At 48.1% G+C, this 12,358-nt stretch overlaps 1 protein-coding gene and 1 long non-coding RNA gene across 3 annotated transcripts; one reads left to right on the top strand and one right to left on the bottom strand.

Annotated features, from left to right (window-relative positions):
- Window positions 1–4,340: 4,340 nt before the first annotated feature.
- LOC122164371 lies at window positions 4,341–11,905 on the bottom strand. The gene is made up of 5 exons (XR_006170213.1): window positions 11,643–11,905; window positions 10,617–10,774; window positions 10,052–10,299; window positions 8,871–8,938; window positions 4,341–5,093 (listed from the first exon to the last, which is right to left on the bottom strand). It is a non-coding gene; the product is annotated as an uncharacterized LOC122164371 (long non-coding RNA).
- On the top strand, window positions 7,615–9,655 carry LOC122164370 (thymosin beta-12-like). 2 transcript variants are annotated; one of them, XM_042826358.1, is made up of 3 exons: window positions 7,615–7,630; window positions 8,518–8,625; window positions 9,488–9,655. In XM_042826358.1, the coding sequence occupies exons 2-3, from the start codon at window positions 8,526–8,528 to the stop codon at window positions 9,523–9,525; spliced, it is 138 nt and encodes a 45-aa protein (XP_042682292.1). In that variant the 5' UTR covers window positions 7,615–7,630; window positions 8,518–8,525; the 3' UTR covers window positions 9,526–9,655. The 2 variants fall into 2 exon arrangements, with proteins under 2 accessions (XP_042682292.1, XP_042682291.1); XM_042826357.1 differs by lacking the exon at window positions 7,615–7,630 and having other exon boundaries at window positions 8,455–8,625.
- Window positions 11,906–12,358: the final 453 nt, after the last annotated feature.

The raw sequence follows: 12,358 nt of genomic DNA, 5'->3' as shown, positions 1-12,358 counted from the left end.
TCCTCGCGGGCCTCGTCCGCCTGTCCTTCCTCCTCTCTCGGTCTCCCGCCGCCGCCGTGCGCCGCGGCCGCCACGCTGCCGCCCCGAGCGCCGTCCGTCCCCGCAGCCGCTCCGTCTCACGAACGCGCCTCCGCCGGCGGGGGTCCCCAACGGTAGCGGCGGCGGCTGCCGGAAGTGACGCGCTGACTGACAGGTGCAGCGCGCGCCCCCTCCCGCGGGGTCACGTGCTGCGGGGCGGGGAGGGGGCGCGGGTGGCGGGAGGGCGGGGCGGCGCCGGGAGCGGCGGATGCGGGCCGTCGGTGCCGGGCGGGAGGCGGCGCGGGGATGGCTGCGCAACTCCGGGCTGCGAGATTCGTCCGGAGAACGCGGTGGGGGGGGGGCTCAGGCCGCCCCGTGTCCGCGAGACGGCAGCGGGGAGCCTCCCGCGGCGAGGAGCGAGCTGCGATTCGCTGCTTTCTCGCTTTTTGCCCCTGCGGTGACTCAGCCTTCCTTCTGTCACGGCCCTCGCATGTTCGGGGTGCCCACAGTGTCAGCGCTGCCGCCTCCGCCCCGGGCGCCCGTTGTGCCATCGCTCCGTTCCCGCAACCGCACCAAAGCGTTTGCTGTGAACTTGCCGAATTACGGCTTCGGAGCAACAGCTCCAATTGTAGAGGAGAGGAGAGGAGAGGAGAGGAGAGGCTTCCCTTTTTATTTTTTAAATTTCATCTGGAGGCGGATTCATTGGATTCATTAGGTTTTATATTTAGAATCTGAAGAAGGGGCATAGCAGCTCCCCAGTAAATGAACTGGCTTATTTTTAATCAGGTCTAAACTTCTTCTTTTGGAAGATTTGGTTTCTTTAGAAGATGCCACACAAACACGATGGATGCGGGGCAGAGGGAAGCTCTGCCCCAGGAGGTTCTATGCTGTCTGTCTGCATCCACAGCACTTCCCCACTTGAGCAGTGAACAAAATTCCTCTTGTCATGACAGTTTCTGAATGTGTGCTTTGTATACATAGCTGTGTTCTCTCTGAGCCATTTAGCCTCATCAACTACAATGAAGATACTGAATCAGAGCAAGCTGAGAGTGAGCAGACTCCAGCTGGCTCTTGGGCAGATATGCTGGCCAGCTGACAGGAGTAAAACTGCAAGAAGTCTGACACAGAAAACACACAGAGTGAGGAGATAGACAACAGAGGCAGGCAGGTAGGCAGGCATTGCACAGCACCTGTTCACTGCTTTCGGGTACGAGACAGTGCATAACCTGCTCTGGACTGGCTCTCAGTACACCACTTCATGCCAGCTTATCCTATCTCCCATCAAGCACATCCAATGTTCCTTGCAGGGGGCAGACATATGCAGCCCCAGTTTTAGTCTCTTCTGCTCATTTTATATTCTTGCTTCCACTTTCAGAAAGTTTGAGGAGAAACTGGCAGTCACAGAATCACAGGGTTGGAAGGGATCTCAAGGATCACGAATCTCTAACCCCCTGCCACATGCAGGGCCACCAGCCTCCACATTTAATACCAGACCAGGCTGCCCAGGACCCCATCCAATCTGGCCTTGAACACCTCCGGGGATGGGGCATCCACAACTTCTATGGGCAGCCTGTTCCAGAACCTCACCACCCTCTCTGTAAAGAATTTCCCCCACATGCTTTAAAGTCATGGTGCTTTAGCCATGTTCATAGCAAAAATAGAAGGGAGGAAGGCAGCAACATGGGGAGCAGCCAGATGGTAGCAGCCCCAACACAGCCATGAAAGCACTAGCCTTGCAAACCACTGCTAAAAATTGCAGTGGAGCAATGTGTCAGCTGCCCTTAGCATTTTGTCCTATCTTAGTGCAAATCTTGTACTTTCTGGTAGCATTCTGTAATTTTCCCTCTTACAGGGACTGCAGCACAGCTTGCAACACCCAGCCCTGTTCAAGCAGTCTCAACAAGGAGCATGGAGCTCATACAGGCTCACCTATCCCCTCCTAGTCCACTGGCACAGAGGCAGATGTAGCACAGGTTCAAGGCTGCAGGCTCACTGCATGACATAGGATGTCACCCACACACCAGGATCTGTGACGATGAACCGCCTTGCAAAGAGCCAATGACAAGACCACAGCATGGGGCTTGGAGAAGGACCCAATCCCCAAGCACAGCTCCTCAGGCCGACGAGCAGGAGTGCAGAGATTCTGGTGGTAGACACTCACAAAGTAACTCAATGGATCTGAAGCTGTACTTGCATAATTCCCCTCTTTTCAGGAAGACTTTCTCAGTATGTACTACAGCAGAACCAGAACTTTTTTTCTTCACATGTCCATGATGTCAGTCCTGACCTACAATGACTTCAGAACAAACACTCTGAAAACTTCAGCTTCCACTGGAGCCTGGTTCCAGCAATAGCCTGGAGTCACTCCTCATCAGAAGCAACTGAAAGAAAACTAGCCTTATCCCAAGGCCTGCATTTAACTCAAGGAAGTGTTCCTCGTTGTGCAGATTCAGTGTAAGCTGATCTATAATACCCAAATACATTTTGCAGTGCTATCCCATCATCTGAAGCTTGATAGCACTGCCATGCAATTCTTTACCTTCATACTGGGCCATTATCTCAGCAGAAGGGCATGGAAATCTGATGCACAGCAAAGCAAGACATCATCTGCTGTAATACCTTTATATCATGTGCCAACAGCTTTTACTTGGAGAAAAACTATCCCCACGTCAGCAAACTATTTGCTTTTGGTTTTAATTGTCTATCTGCAAACAAATAATTTGATACAGTCTCCTGGACATGTTTGGTCTTAAATGGACCCTATTGACATCCTGCAAAATATTGACAAAAGAGAGTCCTTTGAACAGCAAAGAATTAGCAAACAGCAACGCTTCCCAGCTGGTTGCCCTGCAAAATCCTTTCCTTTCCTGTATGTTCCTTCCAGAGACAGTGATGTCTCCAAAAGGAGTCTTTACTTTGTTCCCCTTTTCCAGCATTGAAAGCTTTCCTAAGTTTTCCTCTACAGCACCAGCACAAGGCTCTGGTGAGCTGGAGCCCCACAGCTCCACTGAAGCTCTCTCTCCAAGCAGCACATACACAGTTCTTTTGACTCGTGGCTCCCAAAAGGGCACTGAAGGATCCATCTTTGAAAGCTTTACCTTGTGTTAACAAAAGAAATTTCATAAAGCTCAGGTAAATAAGTGAAAGAATCTGTTTTCTGGAAACGGAAACTCCGGCACAGAGAAATGCATTCATCTTTTTGAAGGCTGTCTGCCATTACAAGACATGTGTATAAGGATTTTTGCTTTAAACTGAGTTCAGTATCAAAGGCACATGTTCTACATCAATGTCAGACATTCCTACTTGGTTTTCTACCAGAGTTTTGTGATTAAAGCATAAGGATTTTTTTTTTCCTTGTGTTTGGAAAATCTGTCTTTAAAGCAGAGATCTAAGAATATAGAGCAAATGTGGCTATTGAGGCTTGTTCACATTTTAATTGCATGGTTGCAGACTTAACAGGAGAGAATTCTTTCCTTCTTGAAATTCAAGACATTGAAAGGTTAATTCAGTCTTCTCAGTTCCATTTCCTTCCTTCTGTTCTACTTCCCACCCCCATCTGTAGACAGCTGAGTTATTTGAATTTTATGCAAGCTTGTATTCATCTGAAGGGAAATATCATTCAGTGTAAGCATCAGAGAAGAGAAAATTACACTATTGCACATTTTCATTTCTCAGTTCCAATTTGCTTTTCTCTTTATTCACCAGTTTGGGCAGCAGGCTGACACACTCATGCCCCAACGCGAGCTTCCACTCAAAAGTTAACTTGAATTAAAGCTTGAATGTCCCCATCCCCTTTAAATTCCTGTACTTTAAACCTTTGAGGATCTGCACTTGAGCTGTGCTGCTCTTCCTTTGAGCTGCAGAAGAGCTGCAGTTCAGGTTAGCACAATCTGCCCACTGCCAACACAATCAGTCTCTGCTGCTCCTGTGTTTTTTCATGGTGTGGTCACTCACATTCAAAGTATAATAACTGCAGAGGTGACAAACTGAGTGTACAGAGCCCAAATTAACCCTGCTATGAAGACTTATCCTTAATAAGACTGCAGATGTTTTCTGTTGGTTTTTTTATTTTTTTTGGTATATACTTGCAAGGAGCAAGCCTTAAAGTAGCCACTGGCAACACTTTAATGTGGTCAAATCCTGAAAAAAATGGTTATTTGCTTTGGACACTGCAGAAGGAAAGTAGCCTAATATTTCTCCTTTACATCTTAGAGAAGAAAAAGAGTGTCTATGTAGCATGCTGCAGCACTCATTTGAGCATGCAACTGATAACAAATGTGGAACTTATTGATTACCACTTTCTTAGGTAATTGTTGGCCTTGAACACAAATTGTACTCTCTATGTGTATGGCTTACAAACCAGCTCATAAAATTGGAGAATGATTTTTGGAAAAGACGATGTATGAATCCCTTCACGTAGAAATACAACTTTTTATTCTGGTAATTCCTTGCAGAGATGAGCTAGAAGAGATAGCAGGCTGTCTGCTGCTCTGCTTCGGTAGCTTTCCTTCCTTAGGCAGCTTAAAAACGTGAGAGTTGATCTTCTTTTCCACAAAACACAATGCATACTTCAGCTCCGAGGTCCCAGTCTATTGGAAGTGAAAGGCTTTTGCAGCACTGGTGGAAGGCATCCCTCACAGCCTCAGCCACAGCCGTGTGTCCCTGAAGCCGGGGCATTATGCCATCATATCTCCCCCAGCACACAGCATAACACTGATGGAAATGGCAGACTCACCTGCTGTCTGTTTTTCCTCTGGACAAAAATGAAAATCTAAATGCTGAACTTGTAGATCTCTGGATTTTATTACCTTCTCTTTGATTGCCTGGCTTATCAGTTTGGTAGTCCAGCTGCAGATGAAGTGCCACAGTTCAATCAGAACAGTGCTCCTTTTGTTTAAGGTAAAAAGAGTGAAGAGGTCAACAATGGATTGTTGGATTCAAGAGGCTGCTGAATTCCAGAGCAGTCAGCTGCACTGAGAGAGGTGCTCTGAGCACACTTCCAGTGCTCACCCATGACTTCTTTCTCTGCCCTGCTCTTTCTCTCTGCATATGAGAGATGCTACTGTTCTTAATGTCTAGAGACAGAAATAGATATATATTAAAAAAAAAAGAAGTAAATAGTGTAAATCATGCTGACCTAGCATTTCTAGAGCAGTATTCATCACCATTTGCCCTATAGCACACTGTTGTGACTAATGTGTCACATGCTTCTTTCCCCACCCTTTCTCTGGGAGAGAATCGCATGCATGGACATTTTGTATTAATCTTTTCCCTTTAATAATGCACACATATGTCACCACATTTTGCTAGAGAAGGCAATACCAAAGCCAATTATGTAGTGCTGGAAGACACGGTTTTGGGTCAGCTTTTCAGAAAGCTATGTTGCACAAATCTCCATCTGGCCAAACCTTTAAAAATTCACCCCCATAGTAAATTTTGGAAGTCAAAAAGAGAGGGAGAGAGGAAATTTCCACTCCCGCTACCTTATGTTTTCTCTCCGTGTTTTTTTTTTCTTCTGCTGCAATAAGACTCCTAGCATAGACTAATTCCAGAGCTATTTGGAAAACATGGGGTTGGAAAATATAGCCAGAGCAGAAGGACTGTCCACATCTAGCCTGTCTTCTCCTCCCATCTGCAGCCACCCTTAAGGCCCAACATTCTACAGGAGGAAAACTGAACACCTCAGGTAACAATCAAACACACTGGAGGACAAGAACCAATTGTTTACACACCAGCAATGCAGGATTAGAAGAGACATTCTGCCAAAGAGACATCACTGCCTTCCCTACACCCCCAGGATTCATTGTCTCTTAGCCTGGGAACCTGTCTGCGTTCCCAAACACGGTTATTTTCTTTGGCAGCAAGATAGAGCAAACAGCACAAAGGGAACTGAGAAAATCCTTCCAGTGAAGCTGTAGTCTCCTTTCTGTTCCCCTAAGGACAGAACCCTCTAAGTGTAGCTTACAGCACACGCTGTCCTGCCACCTTGCTGGAAGGTGTTTGATTCCAAAAGGAACTGGGGTGCTCGCAGAACCCAGCCCAGCAATTTCGACCTCAAAAAAATCAATCTCCTACCTTTACCACCAAAAATACCACAACGTTTTGCAAATGAAATCACTGTTCAATTTGAGTGGGTGTGTTATTTCGAGACAGTTGTGTCAGCTTATTGGCTCAGCTACAGACTCCGATCTGCACAACGTCTGTTCCCCGACGTGTTCGGATGCTTTGTCCCTCTTGGTCCCACATACAAATAGATGCAACCTGATTCTCAGTGTTGCACCCAAGAGAAAGAAGCCCCTTCTTCCTGCAGCTTCCCACCTCATCACCGTGCAGCTCGGCATCTCGCCAACACCTCTTGAGCCAGAGATGAGCACTGCATCCCCAAACTGTGGACAGTGCAGACACAGAGACGACTGAGCCAGGCTGCACCACTTAGCAGAACTTTGATCATAATGAGCACGGCCACATTGCTGCCCGCAGCCCTTTAGGTGCAGCAACAGCACAGACAGGTTTGCATGGTGCTGAGCTCAGCGGGACCCAGACCATTCCTGTGGAGTTCAAGCTGAGCAGTGCTGTGCAGATGTTCTCACGTGAAGGTGCTCTGCTCTCCTTCACCTCGTTCCTTATTTTAAGTACACGTTGGAGGAAGAGGTCCTTCAGTCGTGTTCACAGTGCACACAGATCAGATCCCAAAGCGCTCTACTTATGCCTTCGGAAAGTCCCACATCACCTTCCAGGATCTCTCCATCAACTACATTTGTCTGCCCAAAGATCTCACAGCTGCCCAGTGGCTCTTGGAGCTCATCTCAGCTCCCTTAGTTCGCTGGAACTCCAGCAAACTATTCATGCTATCCCAGGTTGGACACCTGGGAAAGGCAGCCCCGGTACGTGGCTAAGGATGGCCACCTTGTTCAGTTTCCCACAAAGTGTCCCAGCAAAACACAACCAAGGGCTCCTAGCCATTACAAAGGGTTTTTAAAATCACATCACTCAGCACCCAAAGCATGATTTCCTTCTGTCAGCAGGACGTGCAAACACAGCTTCTCACAAAGCCCAGCAGGAAGGTGGCTGCTTCCCAGGGACTGCCTTGCAGTGGGAGGCACCTCCACGAGGATTTGTAGCTGCCAAACCTGAGAACAAAGGGGAGATTCTTTGTTCCTCCTTCCAGGACACACGCCTGGCCACTAGCTGATGGATGAGCCTCGGGTGGCAGCTGTGCCACCATCACTGTGCACAGAGCCATCTCCAGGGGTAGGGTATCCCCCTGAACTCATCACCCACAACCTAGCACCAGCCCTTAGGTGAACTCCAAACCTCGGCATTACAGAAGGGCAGGAAATTCAAACACCATCATCTTGGAAAAGGAAGAGAGAAAAAAATCAAGATATATTTTGGCTGTTTTCTGTGTTGGTTTCTCCATTTCCCCCTCTCGTGCATTTTCTGCAGAGGCAATCTGTCCTTTCCCTAAATGCTGAGCAATCCCAGCACAGAACTAATCAATATTAATGGCGATGGGATCGGGGGTGGGAGGAGAGGAGGGATTAACGTGACCTTTTTAAACACGCGCTGCCTCAGACGGTCACCGAGCAGCTGAGGAGAAAGCAGCCAGACGGTAATGCCATGTGCTTTCAGTAGCTTTGCTTTGGCTTTTTTTGATGGTTTGTTGTTTTTTTGTTTTTTTTCCCTGTGAATATTTACTTCTGTTGTCTCAGAGCAGATAGGAATAGAATCAGGTTGTCTTAAGGAAGGAAAAGGCATCCGCCTGCCAGCACCCGCAGGCCGATCATCCTTGCTAGAACCTGTGCTGAGCTCAGCAGAACAATGCATGGGATGGATTTTAGCTTGAATTCCTATTAAAAATGGGAACTGGATGAGGGATGGTTTGCCAGTGCAGCATTTAATGCTGGTGTGCTTTGTGAGTATCTGCTATATGGGGTCCAATCGAACGCACCGACTCAAATATTGAGTGCGAGAGCAAACAAAGGACCCTGCGAAGCAGCCCTCCTACTGTCGGGCACAAATGCACACAGCAGCTAATCCCCCCCGCTGTGGGACTGACTTAGGGCAGTGTACTCAGAATTATAGAAAAAGCCTATTAATGAAAACAAAACCGTTATTGAAACTATTTGTGCATGTCGGATTCGTGGCTTACTGCAGAATTTCTGGGTATCAGCATTCCTCAAAGTAGCAGTTCAGGTCAGGAGGTGCTGTGGGTTATTCTCTGAATGCATTGTCTGTATTTAGTTTTCTTTCTGTGTTCCAAATGTGACTTTTAGAAACTGATGTTGAGAAATCTATATTAAATTCTACTCATGCCTTTCCTCTTCTGCTCTGAGAGCACCAAGCTTTGGGGAGCGGTCCCAGATTGAGGCGTGAGATCTGTGTTTGGTTTTGAATGAATATTTTTACTGCATTTCTTCACTTTTGCAGCAGGCTTTGCCTTGCAGATGGCACAGCACGAGCTAACAGAGCCGGGTGTGCTTTCCCTCTCTTTGTCAGGACCCACCATGTCTGACAAACCAGATTTCGCAGAAATTGAAACGTTTGATAAGACCAAGCTGAAGAAGACAGAAACAAGAGAGAAAAATCCATTGCCCACCAAAGAAAGTAAGTGCTTGTGGGGCTCTTTGAACCGAGAGCAGCAGAAACATCAGCCCGTATTGCAGCTAACGTGCAGAATGAATAGCGACCAAACTCATCCCTGATTTAAAGGGGGACAATACTAAGAGTTGTGCTAAATGTAGAGTTTCCAAAGGTAGGAGCAGCTAAACCCAATTGTGCTTTCTGTGTGGAAGTAATCTGATGGTAACATACCCTGCTAAAAGCAAAGATAATGGGATAAAGGGACATACCTGCACAGATGCTCAGAAGGGGAGGCAGTGTCCCAGGAGGGGCCTGACCCTGGTTTGGCACATCAGAGCTGTGGGAATAAAGCAGCAGCAGAAGCCCATCATTGCCTGTCTCTAACAGGAAACCTCCCTGAGCACAGGGTTGCAGTCCCAGGCTTTTGCCTTCCCCAATGCCTGTGCTGTATCAGATGCTGTCTGCATTTCCCATTCAGTTTTGGTGTGAAAATGGCACTTCCCTGCTCTTGGGCCTGGCTTTGGGAGCAGGCTCTCTCCGAAGAGCACCACTAGCCACAAAGGGCACCATTAAATTAATATTGTATCAGATGGTTTCTACTTGGGGTCTGTCAGTGCTGGCAGCCACGGGGACACACTGCTCCCCCAACAGGAAACCCATTCTGCCCCAGTTTGTTGTCCCTGCTGATGTTCTGTCTGTCCTACAAGAGGAAGATGCAACATCACAAAGTGGACCTCGGTAGCAAGGCAGACAAAGGAATACGTCAGAATTTTGGGGCGGTCAAATCCAGTGGGGATTTGCCACCACTCAGCACAGAGACCTGTTTTGCCCCCAACCCTTGCAGTGCTGATTGACATTGGTTTTGTTCTCTGCATTTTTCTGGCAGCTATCGAACAAGAAAAGCAAAGTGAGAACGCATCCTGAGCGTCAGAGAGATGATGTGACTGCTGCTTCTCCGGAGGGGTTTGGGCTTCTGCACTGGGTTTTGTTCTGTTTTGTTTCCCCTCCCTTCCACCTTCCCCTCAGTGCTCATTATCCATTTCATTTATTTCATTTAGCAAACACTCCTTTCATGTTCCCAGGAAGAAGTTTGTTTTGTATTTGTTGCTCTGTATTCTTAAAATGGGAATTCAAAGTTCTGTACCACACCCATCACTTGAAAAAAAACAAAAAAACAAACAAAAAAAAAAACAACCACCAACTGCATAAAAATGTTTTCCTAAACCTCACAATGAAGAAGTTTCTTCCATCCAGCTGTGTTTGAGACTTTACAAATAGGAGTTGCTGTGTAAATCCAACAACAAAGGTAGCTGTGACTGTGGGCAGCAGCTCTGCTCCGCCTGCACAGGGGATGTGCTGATGGCATCTGCCTTCATCTGACCACACCAAATGCAAGAGGGCATTTCAGGGGAGCTCCAGGGAGCAAACCTTACATTCTAACAGGTCATACCTTTGGAGAAGGGTGTGAATAAGATGGGAACGCGTTAGCTTGCTTCAGTCCTATAGAACAGCAGGTTGGAGGTCTCCAAGACAAGCTGATGGCTGGGTTGAGGAAGGACTCCTATCAGGAGCTCAGGTGGGAATGGCTGCAGCTCTCTCACTGGTGTTCTGCCCTTGTTAGCCTATCAAGATCCAATCAGCCTTGGTACAGCCCTTTGCCCACCTGATACCAAGCAACATGGGAATGCTGGAAGGTCTCTGGGCAATAAAGAAAAGAAATTCATTGTAAAATTATTACTGCATTGATTTTCTGGGATGTGAGACACCTTTGGCAGCAAACAGGCATGCAACAAACCCTCAGAGCAGACAAGGTATCCTTAAGTCTTCAATACTAATGCTGCAGAAACACCCCCTCTGGGCTGGGTAGAGCTCAACAGAAGTCTGCTCCGGTCTCACTCTGTTCTCAGTTATGTGCTATTGTGTTAGCTCTGGAATTAGTTGCAGTCATATCAGGGGGATACATGATTAATTTGAGTAGATACACTGCTGCCACCAGGGCTGCAGCCTGGTCCTACCTGCACAAGGAAAGGGGATAACTAAGTGTGTATCCACTCCGCAGGGACACTGCGTTTATGGCTGAGGGAAGTGCAGCTGGCCTACAGGCTCCAGGGAACGGGAACGAATGGTTGACACGGAAGGCTCTCACTACACAGGAGTTGTTTGACAGCTGACACTGAAAGTGAATCACAAGATCTGTAAATAAATTAAAGAGCATAGCCACAAAATGGGCAACATTCCCTAGCAACAAAGGTAAATGGTGACCAAGAGACCAAGGGAAACACATTATGTGCAGGGCTGGTAACTTCAGAGCTTCATTCACCTCCGTGTTACCCAAGGGGGAGGGTGGTATGCTTCCACCCAGGGGCTGGGAGCTTGGCCTTGGCCAAATATCTGTTGTGATGGCAGCCCGGTGGTGGAGACAGCATTTAGAACTGGTACGGAGAGAACAGCCCCTGCTGGCAGCCCGCACTGCTAAGAGCATTCAGACAGATTAACCGCTGCTTTTCTGCGCAACAGTTTTGGCAACCAGCACGCACCACAACCACACTCAGCATGTGAGCCTGAAGACTAAACTTGCTTCATTTTCTTGTGCCAGAAGACAGCATTCTGCTCCACATGACAATCTCCCTTGTTCCCTGCCAGCTCAGAGCATCTGCCAACTTGCTCAGCACAATATGTGATAAATCACCCAAAACTCTGCGTGCAGTGGAGCCGATGGGAAGCACCCACACCCCCCAGATCCCAAAGTCTGTGCTGTGCTCTCAGGCAGCAGGAAGGGAAACAAGGTCTGGCCAAAGCAAGAAAACAATAGAGATATTCTTCTCTTTGCTTGCCCAGAAGCCAAGGATTAGCAGTGCTGCTCTGAGGACAGAGGCAAAAGGCCAAAGCAGCCCACAGCACCAGAGGCACCAGGTTTGTCCCAGCTGTTGCTGCTCCAGGCTCACACTGCTCCCATGAGACCTCTTCCCAGCTGAGCTACTTGTCCTTAGTGCCCAGTACACTACACTCAAAGTCTTAGCACTTTTATTTGTGTGACTTACCCATCTAGGAAGGCTTTGGAGCCAAGAACAGCATCAGCCCAGTTCCCCAGCCCTGGGCTGCAAAGCTTTCCAAGTTACAGCAGAGCTCACAGCAGCTGCACACCACAAAAGGCTCTGCAAGGATCCAGGCCACAGCTCACCCAGCACAGACACTGCAGGCTGGCATATTTGGAGGCTGCTTCTTCCACCATCAGCAGCTCAGAGAGACTTGAAGTTGAAGGCACGCAGTCACAGGACCCCAAGTTGAGAAGTGTCCTCCCCTGTTGCAGTGTGAAGTCACTGCACCAGGAGACTAAGATTCAAAAAGAGGAGAGCCAGGTCTGGCTCTCTGTTATCACAGTCAAACAGAATTACAGCCTTTATCTGCAGGGCAGGCTGAGGGCGCAGACCAGGAAGTTGCTGATTACCTGCGGCCAAGACCAAGGCAGAGTGAATGCTGATCATTCCAGCCCCTCTGCTGGGGAAGTGTGTCCTGCCAACCACACTGAGCACCTCAGGTGCCCCTAGGAAACATCTTAAACTGCTCTGAACCCCCATCTATAGCTAGGCTCACTGATAGCATCCACTCTTAGTACCCAGACTTTCTCCAGCTTTCTGCAGGCAGGGCTGACCTGAGCCACCTCTTCCACAAATCTTGCCCACCTCCAGGTGGGGTTGAGGCTAATTAGCTGAAGAGCAACAGGCCTTTGCTGTTCGGATGCTTTACATAATGAGAC

Source organism: Centrocercus urophasianus, unplaced genomic scaffold, assembly GCF_019232065.1.
Source record: "Centrocercus urophasianus isolate 14NV4802_14NV808 unplaced genomic scaffold, USGS_Curo_1.0 seq_26, whole genome shotgun sequence".
In the NCBI taxonomy this organism is placed as follows: domain Eukaryota; kingdom Metazoa; phylum Chordata; class Aves; order Galliformes; family Phasianidae; genus Centrocercus; species Centrocercus urophasianus.
Note: the sequence above shows the minus strand (reverse complement) of the source record. Positions and strands in the feature narration are given on the sequence as shown.